The 16,925-nt window shown below is 41.9% G+C and overlaps 2 protein-coding genes across 2 annotated transcripts in view; both read right to left on the reverse strand.

Annotated features, from left to right (window-relative positions):
- mpp2b (MAGUK p55 scaffold protein 2b) overlaps positions 1 to 11,107 on the reverse strand; it is a 51,922-nt gene extending 40,815 nt beyond the window's left edge. Inside the window, exon 1 of the mRNA XM_069664216.1 lies at positions 10,828 to 11,107. The gene's annotated coding sequence lies outside the window, so the exon portion shown is untranslated. The remainder of the gene's footprint in view (positions 1 to 10,827) is intronic.
- Positions 11,108 to 11,386: 279 nt separating this feature from the next.
- LOC138593301 (peptide Y) lies at positions 11,387 to 13,979 on the reverse strand. The gene is made up of 4 exons (XM_069664245.1): positions 13,950 to 13,979; positions 13,537 to 13,724; positions 12,203 to 12,283; positions 11,387 to 11,635 (listed from the first exon to the last, which is right to left on the reverse strand). The coding sequence occupies exons 2-4, from the start codon at positions 13,722 to 13,724 to the stop codon at positions 11,611 to 11,613; spliced, it is 294 nt and encodes a 97-aa protein (XP_069520346.1). The 5' UTR covers positions 13,950 to 13,979; the 3' UTR covers positions 11,387 to 11,610.
- Between the last annotated feature and the right edge of the window lie 2,946 nt (positions 13,980 to 16,925).

The following is a 16,925-nucleotide window of genomic DNA, read 5'->3' on the forward strand; positions in this document are numbered from 1 at the left end:
GAGAAACTGAAAACATGCAGGGAAGAAGCTCTCCAGGAGCAGGGTTGGAGTAAAAAAATGTAAAAATGTTCTTTTGTTTGTCCAGTTTTATTACATTTCTTTTTAATTTAATCCAGCCTGAATCCAATCCAACCCTCTGCCTGCATCAGAAAAACTCAGATCCAAGCTGATCTAAGAATAATCCAAGAATAAGACTTTTTGAGTTATCCCAATCCTACTCAAAACTTTTGAACAACACAAACTGGAGGTTTTATCGCAATAAAAAACAAAACTGGATGAACTGATCTAATCAGATTTCAGAATCCATTTTGTCCTTTCAACAACCCGTTTTCAAGATTTCAACAAATCCTATAGCCGTCCTCCGATCAGATAACTTTTGAACAACTGGGCCCGGGAGAAGCAATCAACAGAGAAACACAAAGGAGGAGACAGGAGAGGGGGGAGGAGAGAACTGTCAGGCAGGGTGACTCTGACTGTGAGGAAACACGAGGCGGGGGGTCAGAGAGAGAGAGAGAGAGAGAGAGAGAGAGAGAGAGAGAGAGAGAGAGAGAGAGAGAGAGAGAGAGAGAGAGAGAGAGAGAGAGAGGAGGGGAGAGATCAAGCAGGAACAATGGTGTGGAAGAAAACAGAGCAGCTGATGAGGGAGAGACACTGGTACCAAGGATGCTAATTACTGGTTGCCATGGCGATAGCTATCCATAGTGGAAGCAGCTCTGTGGATGTGATGTCATCACAGGGTCAGTGTGTGTGTTATTGTGTGTGTAAAAATCCTTTTTTTTAGCCTCATTGATCAGATTAATAAGACTGTTCCAGCTGAGGAACTACACTGACTGACCACAGGGGGCGCCATCAGTAACAGCTTCTTTCTAAATGCTTTATGTCCTAATGTTATCCGTGGGAGAAACTGAATGAACGTCACATTAAAGTAATATTTTAAATGGCTGACTGGAGGATTGTTACATTATGTCTCGGCCTCCAGTGTCACCAGTTTCCTCTTATAACCCGGAGAAGGGCACGTCGTAATTGTTAGGGCTGACATGATTCACCACATCCATGAAACAATTTGCCTTCCAAATTAAAGTCCATTCGATGGAGTGGTGCTTGGTGGTGCAGTGGTTCGCGCTGTCGCCTCACAGCTAGAAGGTTCCTGGTTGGAATCGCGGGTTTGGATGCAGGGGGCCTTTCTGTGTGGAGTTTGCATGTTCTCCCCCGTGTATGCGTGGGTTCCCTCCGGGTACTCCAGCTTCCTCCCACAGTCCAAAGACATGCTCACTAAAATTGCCCGTAGGTGTGAGTGTGAGCGTGAAAGGCTGTCTGTCTCTGTGTGTCCGCCCTGTGATTGACAGGCGATCAGTCCAGGGTGTAACCCCGCCTCTCGCCCGATAACAGCTGTGTAACTTTTGGTTTCTAAACACCAACGTCAATGCCAGTTCATAGATTTAATTACACGCCAACATTATCAATACACACATATTCTAAGCTTAGTATAAACATTACTATATGCCAAAATGCCCAGGGTACTATAAATGTTGCATCAATGTGTTGCAGTGAGCAGGACAGAGACATGGACAGCTGTGACGCAGAGCATGTCAACAGTCTATTAGACCCTTTAAATGTAGCATCTTCTGATTAAGACGTTTGGGAAACACCAACATTATTCAGGTTTTAAGAACATCCTTCGCATGCATATAGAGCACATATACACGTGTCTCTATTAGGCATCTTTTAGAGCCGTTTGTGACATAATGCCTCTTTCCTGTTTACAGCTAGGCTGGGGTTAATTGGCACAGCTGCTTGTAAATGGGAATATCAGAGAGCAGCCTAATGAACAGCTTACTGCTTTTTTCAGTGTAAGGGCCAAAACTGGAATATGTTGTGTACATAAACAGAGTCATTGTAACATTACCGCTCGACTACGGAGTCTCACAGGGAGGACAAAATGTTGCCACACCGGTGACTTCAGGGAGGCAGGAGGATTTTGAAGATGTTGCTGTTGTTTCTCCTTTATCTCCCGTCTCCTGCAGTGAACACGGTGTCCCCAAAAGTGCAGCTGCAGGCCACTGGTAACAGACCCTGTGTGGTCTTTGAAGGTTTTTTTTTTCCCCTTTGGATGTGCACAAAAAGGCTGGGATGGAGGATAATATAAAATGTAAGGATTGTACTGTGGTGGTCCATTTGAAGATATATTTCCCACGCTTTGTTACGCTAACGACAGAATAGATTAAACATATTTTTCCATAAATCATCCATTAATCTTTCTTACAACCTGGTTTATTCGTCCGTATGTTTGGATCCTGTCCTTGATTTTTGCTCTTCTATATTTAACCCACTCTCTTGGCCTTATGTAATCGATCTATTTCTCCTAACCCACGGACATGTCAGGTTATATTTGGAATAATACCACCTGAACTCATTGTTACTGACTCATACATGAAAGCTGTCACCTTTTTTAAGTGCCTTTCTTTATTTATACTAATTATGGTGGAGTGTGGGTGACTTCGTTTTATTTTAAAGATTATTGATGACTTAATTTTTAGGTGAAATGTTTAATCATCTTTTTCTGGTTTCTATGAGTGAGTATTGAAGGTCTCTAAGTGACAACAGGTTTTTGCGATTATGAGCTATAATTGCCTCGACTGGTGTGACACTGAAACATATTCCTCGATGCCGAGGGGTCACGCGCTGTCGTAAACCTCAGATCTATGCGGATCAGGTCCCTAATGCCACATACCGCTCCCCCCCCCCCTCGGCTTATCTGTGCGATCCCGTGTTTCCACAGCGAAATGACAGAGCTTGTTAAAAGTGTTCAGTGACCACACGGCCGCTAAGAAGTCAAAGCCGATTGCTGCAGAGCTCAGCCGTGCTCGAGCGGGGCTGACACACTGGGGGTGGTGAGGAGGGGGGCGGGATGGGTCGTGCACTCTGCCATTCTCCCTGCTTTTTTTTTTTAATGCAGCTGATGGGGAGTAATTGGCCGAGATGTAATGATGGTGCGGTCGTCACCACTGGTGGCATTTGTAGGTAATTGGTGGCATTTTCTTGCAGCAGCCTCGAGTTCCTGCAACCAGTAATCAACCGCTGCAATCAAGGACTAAATCAGATTCCTAATAATACTACAAGGACGGATGCTGAAGTTGAAAATGTGTTAATAGGTGATGTTTCATTGAGTCAAATGTAAGTGTTTTCACACCATCTTTTTGCTGCAGGTGGAAAATACCCTGCAGCGTCGCTACAGTCAAATCCCGTGTGTGTAAACTGCCTCTGCTCTCTGAGTGATGCTCCATCCCTCTCTCTATTTGTCAACACACACACACACACACGCATGAACACACACAAATATAAACACACACCTCTCGATCTGCGTGTTGCAGGAAGAGAGCAGCTCAACAGCACAGCTGCCATGATATCACATTTGCAGGCCCGCTATCATCTCTTCAATGTTGATCTATTAAAACAAGAGGCCAGCTGGGTGTGTGCTCTCTCTCTCTCTCTCTGTGTGTGTGTGTGTGTGTGGTTTTCACTCGTGCACACACTTCTATAATCATACATTTCCTGACCTTTTAAATGCTCTTTACCAAATAACCCTTTGACAACATAACAGCAGACTAAGTTTAAATCCCTGCATCAGCCGAGTGCAACACATCCGCTAACAAGGGCAAAGGTCAAGTCTGTCTGGTGCCTTCATAATATGTCCCTATAATCAAGAAAATACATGCAGCAGCCAATTTAAACTATGTTTGGAAAGAGTTTAGAGCATCTTCTTCTACTATATGTCTGCTTTTTGTTTAGTAATGCAACTTAATTTGCTTTTAAATGATTCTTTTCTGCAAGATCTGCACGCTTTTAGCGTCACTGTCGTAAGGATCCCCAGCAGTAGTTGAGGGATGTATCTATTTCCTTTTTCAAAGTAATACAGATACACATAAATACACATAAAACAAGTGCAAATAAAAGCTGTGACTGACGATGTGATTTTATTTTTAACTTTTATCATCCAGCACATTTTGGCCGGAGCAATGACACGAGCAGTGACCCAGGTGTTTGTGTGCAGAGTGTGAAACGCCCGGAGCTGCTCCCACAGTGAGGCTGCATTAAAGCCTGTAAACATGCACACACACACCTCTGCACACACACACACACATGCACTCACACATGCATGCACCAGCGACCAAACAAGTCTTAATCCACACGCGCAGGCTGGCGTCAGGCCTAAAAATAACCCTGCGCTCCCACAGGTTCAGCTCCTCTCATTACTTGACAAGGGAAAACTGTCGTATCCAAGACAACCGTGAGCAGCTCTTCGCCTTTTTCCCCGGCGCTTCGCCATGGCAACAAGGGAAAATGCGTAAAATAATAATAAGTTGGAGCTAAAACTGGGTCTATTAAAAGGTCTGAGCTGCACGTCAATACAGAGCCACTCTTTATCGGGAGAGAGGTCACAATTCATCTAAATTTAACTCATTTGCTCTGTTTGTTTAAACATCAAAGGAGCAAATAGATGGGATCCTTCAAAGTAAAAGCCCTTAAGTTAAATTTAAACATATCACAGAGACAACATTTCCTCGCTTTAGCTCTGATGGAGGTAATCACACAGATATTTTTAGCTTTATATGCTGATTTAGAAATCTTTGCTGCCACTTTAATACAATTTTAGCTGCTTAAACCATTGAAAAATAACATTTAAAGACTGTGTGGATGCAGAACACAATCCTGTCAGAGTTTATTTTATTCTGAAACAAATACTGGGAAGTTTCACTGAATGGAAAGTCCCATAAAAGCTCATTCCGAGCGTCTGCCCTCGAGTATCCTGTTAAAAGCATCGGCGTGTTTATGAAAGTCAAACTGAACTCTTCCTAAACACAGCACGTTAAAAGCAGCTCGCTCAGTCTTTCCTTCCGGGGCTCAAATAAGCACCAAAGTCACTACGAACGCCTGAACTAATCACAACAAAGCGCGGAGGTCTTCTGAAGGAGACGATAAATTCGAGCGCAGTTCGGAGCCGTGAGCTGCACGGTTGAATGATCTCAAAATAAGAGGTGTGTCAAACTGCCAGCATGCATTTTAATACACACAAATGTGCTGCTACTACAGCAGGGAAACAGTGTGGAAAAGGACGCGTGCTGTCGTTTTCCAGTGCACAAACTGAGTGCCTTGAGAAAATCTGATCATGAATGATTAACTAGACTATTACTATTATTATAAAAGCACTAATAACCAATTCCTCTCAAACAGCATGATAAAAACAAGACTTCCCATATGCCACAGAAACCACTTGATGACATCTAGTGAAACTTAAAGCTCTTCTCCCTCAGCTGATCCTGTCTGTAATTAGTCTTATTAGAATTAAATGTCACGTACATACCGCTGAGAGGCTAAAGGACTTTCATTCGGGCGAGTGCTGAGCCACCCGGGGGGTCTTTTACAATCACCCCCCTGCTGGGATTTCTCTACTTTTCTGAAGAAGCGTCCATGAAGGAACCAGCAAAGCTAACGTCCCTGTTTCAAGGTCACTGATCTCACTCTTGAGAGAAACTCTGGAGGTTACGCCGAGAATCTTACACCCCTTCCCCACTGAAATTAGCATGTTGACGCGGGCTTTTCAGACCCGGGAAGACCTAATAAATGTAGATTGTCACTTTTCTCATTGCCAGTGAAGTATACTCCTGTCGGTCTCTTTTCTGCTGTGTCACCGTCTGACGTCACAAACGTGCCACAAACACGGTTAGTAAACAATGAAGATGTTACGGTGGTTAGGTCTTTATTGTATCTATCACTCATTTAGTCTGTTTATCAAACTTGGTGCAGACAAATTTGGAATGATGTTCGAGCGCTGCTCGGACGGAGACGGGCGGAATTTGCAGCTGAGATGACGAGGAGACGCAGAAGTTTGACCCGGGCCTGAATGCCAATTGTAACCTTTCGGGTGTTAGCAGGTTTTTTGACCAGTGGGAAAGCGGCTTTAGAGAGCAAATCCATGGCATTTTGAAGATTGTTTCTCCGGACAGCTGCTCCAAACAGCTCACTGTTACACCAGTAAAACAGATCTTTCTTTTCTGCACAGTGACATGAACAGCTGCCATAACTAGGTAGGAGTAGTAGGTAGGCACAGCCACCCTGCAAATGTTGCCCCACTCCAGATTCAAACTACTGTAAACAAATATGTTACATTATATTGTTGCCTTTATGAGATCAACATTTGAATGTAATAAATTACTTGCATAATGCCTGAATTGCATCATAACAAGGTGCACTGGAATTCAATTCAGCACATACAGCCATATACCCTGATATAAATAAAAACCATGACAGTACAAAAGGAATCAATCGCAAAGTTTCCTAAAATAATCTTGAAGTTTGAAAAGACAAAGGCCTGAAGGAGGAGAGCTGTATCCTCTCCCTGTACAGGTGGAAGTGTGCTGTTCAGCGTAAACTTTATCACAACTGAACATGATAAGACATCAGAGAAGAAAATCTCCAACTACTTGAAATCAGCTCTTATTTGATTGTTGTGAAAGAGACAGCAGGCCAAGTGTACAAGTCTAAATAACAACAAGTCCTATGACAGTTGTAAGTCCAGTCTGCTCTCTGTGATCGCTGCTGTTCATGGAGAAAATGTTTCATTTGACCAAATTCTAATATTTTGTGCAAAATATGGGACTCTGGCCTTCCTGCACATTTGAGGCAAAACACAAGTTAATCAACTGTTAGTTAATGGTAAAGTAGCTAAAACATGCGCAGATGCCCCATGGTGCATATGAAAGTCTTTTTCGAGGTCACTATTTAAGGGCCTGTGTCCACTAACAGCGTTTTTGTGTGTGTGCTGGCAGCATCTGTTTTCTATACAAAACCAATGAAGTTCGACGTTCTCAGCGCTCAGCGTCCTCAGCGCAAACTTTTGGATCACCGCAGCGCTCATCAATGTCACCTCTCCCTCACCGACCAATCATAACTAAAAAGGGGTGGGACTTCCGATATCAACTTTATCAACAACAATGGCGGAGGAGAAACTAATCCTTGTGGTCACTGACATTTATCTCATGCACCCAGACTCATTTTTTCGAGGCTACAATTTCCAGGTGTAGAGCTGCTGCTAACGCCAGGACACGAGTCCTTTACGTTATTTTTACGTGTTCTTTGTAAAAGTTCCTTGAATAAAAGCAATTATTAAGCATGCAGAGCGATTTAAAACAGACTGTCACTACCGAGGAAAGCAGAAGAACTTTCGTAACCTAGCAACAGTAAGTGCCGGTGACAAGCGCTCTGAAATAACGGTCGTGGGTGCTGCCAGCACAAAAAACACCATTAGTGGACACAGACCCTTATGCATTCTCTGTATAATAAATATTGCAAAGGAACAACCAAAATAAATGAAAGGTCCTTTCTTGTTCTCCTCAAAAAGTCTACAGCCACACTCTGTGAATCTCTAAATAGTGCTTTTAATCTTAACGCTAATGCTAGCATGCTCACAATAGTGATGCTAGCATTTGTTTAACAGGTAGTGTTTACCTTATTCAACCTCTAAGTTTAGCTTCTTAATCTGTTAATGATGCTAATTAGCAATAAATTAGCGATATAGCTATAGATGATACTTTGTTTTCAGGCGTTTAAATAAACTGATACGTTGGCCTGATGGTGGCACTCGCTCGTTTAAACAAAGTGATGACAATCCATCCTGTTGGGAGCATGAACGTCTATTCATTTCATGGCAATCCATCTGATAGATAAAGACCAGTCCGGCTGCCATCCCTAAAGCCGCACTGATAGCATGGCTGAATATATCATATTTGCCTATTCTATATAGCACGATGATAAAAAAGGGGAGGATAAAGTCGACACATTTAAATGCCACGGCCTCTATAGATGGAGATCTGTGTCCGAGGGGATAAGGTGGCAGGTGAGAGTAAATGAGCAGATCATTTTTATGAATGACACCACAGAGGTTGGAGAAAAGATGCTGAGGCGACGTGAACTTCTGCAGATTAATCAAACACATAGTTAATAAGACTTCCTGTTGCTGCAGTAATTAATAACTTAAAGCAGTAAGAGTGCAGGGTGTCATGTTCACGTGCTCTTATTAAGAGTATTCTGTATGTGATGTCAAATAGTCAGGGTGCCCTCTGAGGTCTTCCATATGATAAGATCTGGGCGAGGGTCAAAGGTCACACAGGGAGAGCTCCTCTGTATTATCTGAATGTTTGACCAATGTTAAAGGATTTGTATTAATTCAATGTCAAGTACACATTACTCTGTAGCTCATTTCACAGTCACACTGCAGGCATTTCTGATTTGATCCGATTTAATATCTTTTACAAAATGTGTTTTGTAAATTGAATTTAGAGCGAAGGACACATTTTCAAATCTACAGAGACCGACTTCAATGTGAACTCTTAGATCGTTAACCTGCTGATCTTACAATCACTACAACTTTCAAAAGCAGGGACATTAATGGTAAAACTCTCACTGTCAAAAGCAAACAGATAAGAAGGTTAAAGTTTCTTTGATCCCGCTCGACATCAGACCTAATCACACTGGTTTGATATTTAATCCAGCAGCAGGATTTCTTTTTGGTATACAACACCATAAATAATGGAGCACTGTGCTAAATGCTGATCATGATAAGAGCTTTGCCCTGTCTGTACTCATAAAAAAGTACATATTTTTAATATTCTTGCTACAGTCTCACTCAAAATGTATCAAGTCCTAATTTAAAGAGCAGCTCCACTCATGTTTAAAGACACATAAAATGCTCTGCTTGAAATAATGAATTGTCTGATATGTTTTCTCTGCAAAATATGTTTAATTACCTTGTAAAAATCCTCCTGAGGCATCTCCTCCTTCTCCCTCATTAAAAATTCCTGAATCTGCATAGGCCCCGCCCACTATGCAAATGTACAACCGCCCCCTCCCCTGCGAAAACAAAACACGTCTCTGCCAACGTTTAGTGGCAACTTGTTGAAACTTCACTAGCTTGAAATGTAGTAATTAGTAGTAGCTACGTTAACGTTAGTAGTCAGTAGTGAGTCTGCAAAAGTGGTTGCCATAGGTTGCACATAATGATATGCATAGCGTTACCCCGTCCATTAACGGGATTGGCTCCTTAGGTTTGTGACGTCTCAAACCTGCCAATCTGAAAACGTGTTGTTCAGCCTTTCCTTGGTACACTGCAGTTTAAAAGCAGACAGGCCCAGCCATGGAGATGACTGCTGATGTTGTGCCTGATATGTCTTGTAGCACATGAAGAACACCACATGGAGATGTTTACAAGGTTAAACACTTGATTTTCACTGGAGGGGATCTTTAACTGAAAAAATATCTTCCCAATTACACAAAATTGGCCTCGACTTTCCAACCTTGCAGTAGCTTTTTAATGAGGTCTACAGCAATGCTTTAAATTATTCAATCAATTTGCATGTAAACTAAAGTCATTTAACTCTAACGGCCCTCCATGGTTCCCTTCCAGGATGGTTCAGGACGACAAATACATCATTAACTTCACAATCTTCATCAGGGTAAAACATTCACCTGATCTTTCAGCTTTGATCTCAGCAAGAGCCAACAAAGTCTTACCTTGAGACATTTTCAAGGTGATCATTTCTGTCAAACTTTTGTGAGTGGGTAAGAAATAGAGGTAAGTGTTTGTGTAGAAATCTAGAAACCACTTTAACCATTAATTAAGATACTACGATGTTGGGAATCGTACCTGAATAGCTGGGTAATGCGTAGATAAAATGTAAGTGAATACCTTCAAAGGGATGAAAGGTGTTTCTCATTTTTGCTTATGCAGCGATGGAATATGTTGACATTTTCCCCTCTAGTTAAATGTAATTATTATATTGTAAACGTAACAGGAGATTTAATGAGAAATTGAGGGAAGTGGGACACCATACACTGCTGCCTATTTTGTGCTCAAAGATACGTGGAGGAAGGTAACTAAGCCTGGGATTATTAAAAATGCTTGTACAGAAAAAAAGCTGTTAGTATTATAACAGGTTCATTTTAAGGTGGAAAACCCATTGCAGGAATCATCAGCATTTTGGATTATAATAATTGAAACCAAACCTCCCTCTGTGGCTTTTATTTTATTATTTAGAGGATTAATTAGTGTCCTATTGCTTTCCAAACAAATTACCACCACTATCCTTTATTGTTGAATGAGTAGGGTATAGCTTACCCTTATTTATGTTCCTCCATCCTTCACGTCAGACACACATCTGCACCTGCACTTCTATTGGTGCACACCCGCTCAACGTCTATGCACGTGTGGGCATGCGCAAAGGCAATGAACAGGTACATGACGTCTGTCCAGTCCTTGTTATCAACACGGTATTTTTTTAATTCATATCCAACCTTAAATATACATTATTGTGTTCATTATTCATGTGTTAGACCGTAGACAGTTTTTTTTTACGTGTGGACGTCGTACAGGTGCAAACAGCTTGAGGTTAATTAGGCTAGCTTAATAAAAATTGCATGTGGCTTCTGATTGAGGCGAATAAGACGTTAAGGAGCACGAGCCCGTGGTTGAGGTAATGCGCCTCGTGCTTTATTTGCATAAGGTCTTTTTCATAGGAAGATAAGGTTTAACAAGAGGGGTTTTTAACGTCTTTTGTAAATGTTATAAGATTAAATCTTTTAGTTAGCCGTTACTTTCACAGGACACGAGGAACAACATGTTACTCTGTGTGCTAACATCCACCTGGCGAGTGGTGAAGGTGGACTACACCTCTGGTAAGGCTTTGCTTGGAAACAGCGTTAATTTTATCCTACAAACTACACTGAACAACACGTTCACGCGGTGAAAAACAGCAAAAAGGTCGACGCTCTCACCTGTGCGGTCACCTTTGTCCGGATACGCCACCTCTTCGGGCTGAGATGCAGAAAGATGTTTGAGAAATCTCCACCGGTCCACTCGCTGTAGTTGAAGCACGGCAGCTCTGGTCTAATCTGTGCAGTCACTTTCACTACAAACCGAAGCCAGCGGCTACCCACACAAACTGCTATCTTTAACGAGACCTCACCTTAAACGGCTCGCGTGCTCTTACAAATAGCTCCATCGATTAAAAGCCAATTGGCGGTTCTGTAAGCTCTTCTCCCGTCTCCCGGAGGATTTACGGGGAGGTTTTTGTGATGACAAATGCGCCTTTCGACGTGGTACCCCGGTGTGAAGTTGAAGCGTGTCCGCTGCCGTCGATATGAACCCCAGCAAGAGCAGCAATAAGATACACTAACTCACAAATGCACGTTTAACGGGGATATAGTGACACCTAGTGGCCAGAGGAGGAGTTACAGCTGAATTTATGCCTAAATAAATGAACAAATACCAAAGCAAGGTTGTCTATTTAATACTTTTATTCCATTTAAATTCTTAATTGTAAAGTGACTGATTTTGATATAAATTATTTACATTTTTGGCCAAAGAACAAACAGATTTACGGAGAGAGGAAGACAAACAGACAGAGAGAGATTTGCATGCACATTAATAATCAAACATGGAGAGTCACAGGATCCAGTGCAGGTTATTTCCAGAATCTCAGTGTGTTTTTTTTGAATGTTGGCGAATCTTAGGATCTCGGAGGGAGTCGTTTGGGTGAGGGATAACACTGGGCTCATTTACCACTGATCGCCATAGTCTGAGCTGTAGGAAGACAGAAGAAAACTGATTGATTCAAACTTGCATCATACATAATGTATATGTGGCTGGTGCTAGCTGTGACAGAGCACATATCGACCATTGGGTTGTGACATTGTGATGATGACATAATCAATAACCTGTTTGAATCCACAGCAACATAAAATGCTAATCAATACTTGCTTGAAGAGGAAAATTATATCTATTAAGATATCGAGAACAGCATCATAAAAAGCAATATAATCCCTCTGCAGTCATGCTTAAAGTAGTAAGACACTTTTACAACATATGGAACCATTATTGGCAGGAGTCTGTAGTGGATATTTTAAATGACTTGGGGGGTCGGACTTGGGTAATGGGGATATTATATAATAATGGACACCAGTGAGACATGCTGTACACATAAACACAGCTTTTAAATCCTGCAATATCTGTCTATTTTTGGCACACTTAATGTATTTGTTGCTCAGTTATTTCTGGGGCTTTCCACCTGTAAAATGGTCTCAAACTCTTGGCCCACATCATCATAAGTATCAACCTTTAGAAGTCTAAACAAGACATGCATGTTCTTACCTTGGTTCAGTGTCCTGGTTTGAATCACCTCCAAACAGCAGCCACGCCATCGCCTGCTCGGGGGTCGACCTCTTCCCATACCTGCAGAAAAACACTTCAACTTAATACTTGTTTGAGATTTCTATTCATGGTCAAACCTTCTCTGCTTTCCACAGGCCGTCACTCTGCGGCATGACCGCATCAGCCTCGCAATGAATTTCAACTATCCGACATCGTTCTTTTTCAAGGGTCATCAAACTATGAAACAGGTGAGATCGCTTCACACGCCCTGTTGAGTTCTTATCAGCGCTGCCCCTCTCATCAGTCTGTGCACTCCCATCACAGATCAGCAGAGTAATTATCTGAGAGAAAAGGAGCAGTTTCAAGTTCGCAGCCCCGAGGTCCGGCCAGGCAAACTCAACAAGCTCCTCCAGCTTTGTCTTTTGAAGCGTCCTTACTAAAAATCGATGCCTGGCCACTGAAGAGTGAATGTGTCTTTGTCTGAGGGGTGACACTGCGAGGCGTTTGAGTGCAATCAGAGATCCAGACTGTTTAATTACCAGACAAGAGCGCCAATGAAGCCCTGCTTCTAAGAAAACTGGACACGCATTAGTTTCTCCACCTGGAGAACCATAAATAATTACTATCGATGGTTTTAGCAGGACAGGTGCCGCACAGCAGAAACTGTGTATGTGGTAACATTAAGGACTTTTCTGTTTCAAACATAACCCATTTGTTATATTTGAGGTTTGACCGATAAGAAGACAATAAAAACATCACAAGAAATCATTTAAACTGCATGCTTAAGTCCCAAAGGTGTTGTAAACCTAATCCCATTTAAGTGTTACACAATATTTTATGATCCTGTCTCAATTTCCACTTGGTAAGAAACAAAAGGAAGTAATGAGGAAGTCCTGAGTTGCAGAGAGACATTTCAGGCTTCTAACCGGTCTCCTTTATTTCTTCTACCACAATGAATTGTAGGAATAAATTAAGCAAGAGTCCAAAGGGGCCAAACTGTTGACCGACAACATTCAAGTCTTGATATAAGATAGAAATTAGCCTTATGAGAGTGACATCATGCAACAAGGTGAGGGCTGGACCCCCATGTGGCTCTCCTTTCTGACTTGTCCTTGATACAGACTTAATCCCTCATATGAAGGGAGGAGGACATCCTGTCTGACCAACCAGACTGCAAGGTTTCACTATTTATTTGTCCATTTCTCAGTTTTTTCAGATTGATTACTTATATGTTGAATAAAAAGTAAACTTTTCTGAAGTGTCCAAAACTTGGAAACTCTACAAACTCTCTTACAAGGAGCTTTTTTGAGTGAGGTTTGGTACCCGTGGCTCACCTCTGTCTGGTGATGAGGTTGACGTAGTGCCTGACAGCAGCGTGGTATTTGGCCCAGTCCTCCGGAGACGCGTTGTTGCCCGGACTCTCCGGTTTGGGAGGATACGCGTCCGCGAAGCTGCTCAGACACACCAGCAGGCAGAGCACGAGCGCTGCGAACATCATCCACGATCTCAGCATGTTGGCCATCTGAGGACAAAGACACAGACCAGGGGACGACTAACCTAGAAGTCTCTGGAAAAACTTTTGTTGAAGCCTAAATATTACAGTTTGAACACAAATACCTTCACAGAAAAAATGCTTTCACATGAATTGATTTGAATGTGATGATAAATTACGCGCAAAAATCTTTCCAGAATGCGGTATTAAATAAAGCAGGCTGCATTCAAGTAACCGAAAAGTAAGTTGACTTACTTTCTGACAGTTGTCTCGTGATGTAGTCACCCCGGCTTGTCTCTCTGCGGTCCTCTGGTGTCACGCGGTTATATAGTGTGGCACGGATACCTGATGCGCGCTGAGCAACAGTTAACCACACCCCTTACTCCAATAGGAGCGCGCGGAGGGGGAACTTATCTCTGCAAAATAAATAAAAACTCAATTGAAACTACTTTAGCTTCGCTATTTGACTTCGGCTGATTTATGAAGTTTATTTCCGTGCAAATACACACGGAAAAGACGCGGATTTAACGGACCTAGTGTGGTTAATATGTTTTCCTGCTGTAAATGATGTTACTTTACAACTAAAAGTAACTTATTATGCATTTCCCTCTCTTATATTGTGCATTTTTTGCAGCACACCTTCAATAAACTATTGTATGTTAAACAGAAGTCTGTTGTCTTGGCTGCCTTTTCAGCACCACGGACAGCGGCAGCAGCCCATAAAATAGTCCCCCGCTGTGTTTTACGAGTTCAAACCCACACAGGTTAAAGGCGGCAGAAGCTGTAAGCACCATGTCTGCACCTGTAAATCTTAAGCTTTACTGGATCATGCTTTTAATGCCTGGTTGTGGTCGGTACCTTTTCATTTGATGTAGCCGACTTTTTTGGGGTGTTTAAAGGAAGTGACTGCAGGAGATCTGGAAAGCTCACAGTATGTAGGGAAGAATGTATTGTAACAAACCTGTACTCAGCTTATAGAATGGACCCACAACATGCCATCAATTAGAAAATAACACGCATGAAACACTTCATAACAGATAGAGACCTGCTCAGAATGATCTGCTCATGCATATCACAGCCTGCAGCTGTACTCTATCCCTCCATGGCTTTCACATCGTGTTGAGAATATTAAACATGGCCCAATGTCTACTTTGAGAATAACTTGCCTTCTATGTTAACCATCAGAAGAGATTGAAAGAAGTTTGGAATTTTTTATTAAAAAGTCCAACTTTGAGGAGGATATTTTGGAAATACAATATTAGTTTGATCTTTCCGGGAATAACTTGATGCCATGCAGCCCTTTCGCACACATATGAGTCCAAAGTTTAAATAAGAAATTTTCAAATTGAACACAAATATAAAAATGCAAAGAGCCAGTAAATGAACTTGTTAGGTTGTGTTTTAATTAGTGCACAGAGAAGGTTTTAATCAGCATCATCCAATTATTGTATTGACTCCAGTCTACTCTGTGCACTGTTGCTTAATGAACACATCATGATGGAGTGGATATCAGTTCGTGCAGCTATACCCTTCAAAATATAGACACACGTTTCCTCTAATAATAAAGTAATTATCTCATATAAAAGTGTAATTTCACTAATATAAAGTCCATCATGCCCGTGAATGATGCAGCCTAGCTTGTCTGACCATTAGCCCCTTCACCTCTGGCCCTGTATGCTCTCATCACTCCTGCATGTATTATTCAGACGGTGATAAAACCATTAATATGATCTGGAGGTGGAGGTCACCGGCTGCAGCATCCACGGATCAATAACGCCATTGTGACCCACACACTGCAGTAATTCTCCCACCATTGAATTCAGTGATTCCTGGAGGCGTTGCAGCACCAAATATCACTTTTATTACTAAATTCATATCACCACCGAGACTCTGAGGGTGTGTGTGTGTGTGTGACGATGGGTTGACATGACACACACACACGCACAGAGGTAAACAGCTTTCCGTTCTCAAGTGCAGAAGCTGAGTTTAACGTGATCGGTCACATTTATGACCGGGTGCAGTGGCTGCTGTTTATCTTGGATCTTCACGGTCTGCTGTTCAGCTCATGAAGCTTGAAGTCGTCTCTTATCCAACAGTTCAGGTGCACTGATCTCCTTTTAGTGTGTCTGTGTGTGTGTGTGGGTGCACATGCTGAGGGGTTTTAGCCCCTGTATGTGCAGTATGTTGGATGGAGGAGATGGAGCTGTTTTTATGACAGATGTAAAAGTGAAACAAAAAAACATTTTTGTTTTCTTCGCACATCTTATTGAAATTCTGGATTCATTCATTCATCAGTTAAAGGCCGTGTATCTCATTACCAATGGCAGCGCTGATATTGTGTGGTCCTGAAGCTGCTTTTCAATTTTCCAATAAAAGGAATAATTGAACATTTTGGAAACTAGGTTGCTTGTGTTATAGTAGAGAATTTAATGAGCACATTGATACCGCTTACATGCCTGTTTGCAAAATGTCAGACTACAGCCCGTAGCCGGTTAGCATAGCTTAGCAAAAATATTAAAAACAGCTAAAGTGCCTCCAACCAAAGTAAACAAAATCTGCACAAGCACCTCCAAAGATCACAGAAGTGCCAGACTATTTCTTGGCTGGAGGAGTATCTTCATTTAGTCCAGGAGCCAAGAAACAGTCCGGCCTATAGAACCATAAAAAAAGAATTTTCTGTGCTTCTGTTTTTGTACATTTTAAACAAACATGATAAAATGATGTACTTAGGGAGCATCAGATGTGCTTTAGGTGCATTTTATTACTGTTTAAACCACAGACTGTATAAAAAGATGCACAGCTACCTAAAAGTGAAGCCTAAACCTCGTTATCGCCCCCTGCTGACTGGCTGCAGTATAGGTCAGAAAGCCCGCCTCCTCCATGTTAACAGATGGGACATGAGTCAAACTATAAAATCAAAATACACGTCAAATAAATGTTTCAAACATGGTTTCTGTCATTCTAGTTAGTTCTTATCATGCTGATTTATGTCCAAGTGTTCATTTTTCTGTTTTGAGTTTGAATATTTATTTGACGCTGTCAAAATGATGATTGACAGCTCTGTTGACAAATACGGCTCCTGCAGCCGATCTGGATTAGCAGAGTGGAGGAGGAACGGCGAGAGGAGACGCAACTAAAACAATCACTACAGATATTGAAGTTTCCATATCTGTGAACGTCTGCTCCAGACCAACACAAGAAGCTGTTCTGCTGTTAAATACGCCGATGTGA

The sequence above is a fragment of the Semicossyphus pulcher genome, unplaced genomic scaffold (genome assembly GCF_022749685.1).
Source record: "Semicossyphus pulcher isolate SPU_LCO1_2020_fin unplaced genomic scaffold, fSemPul1.0.p SCAF_16, whole genome shotgun sequence".
Lineage (NCBI taxonomy): Eukaryota > Metazoa > Chordata > Actinopteri > Labriformes > Labridae > Semicossyphus > Semicossyphus pulcher.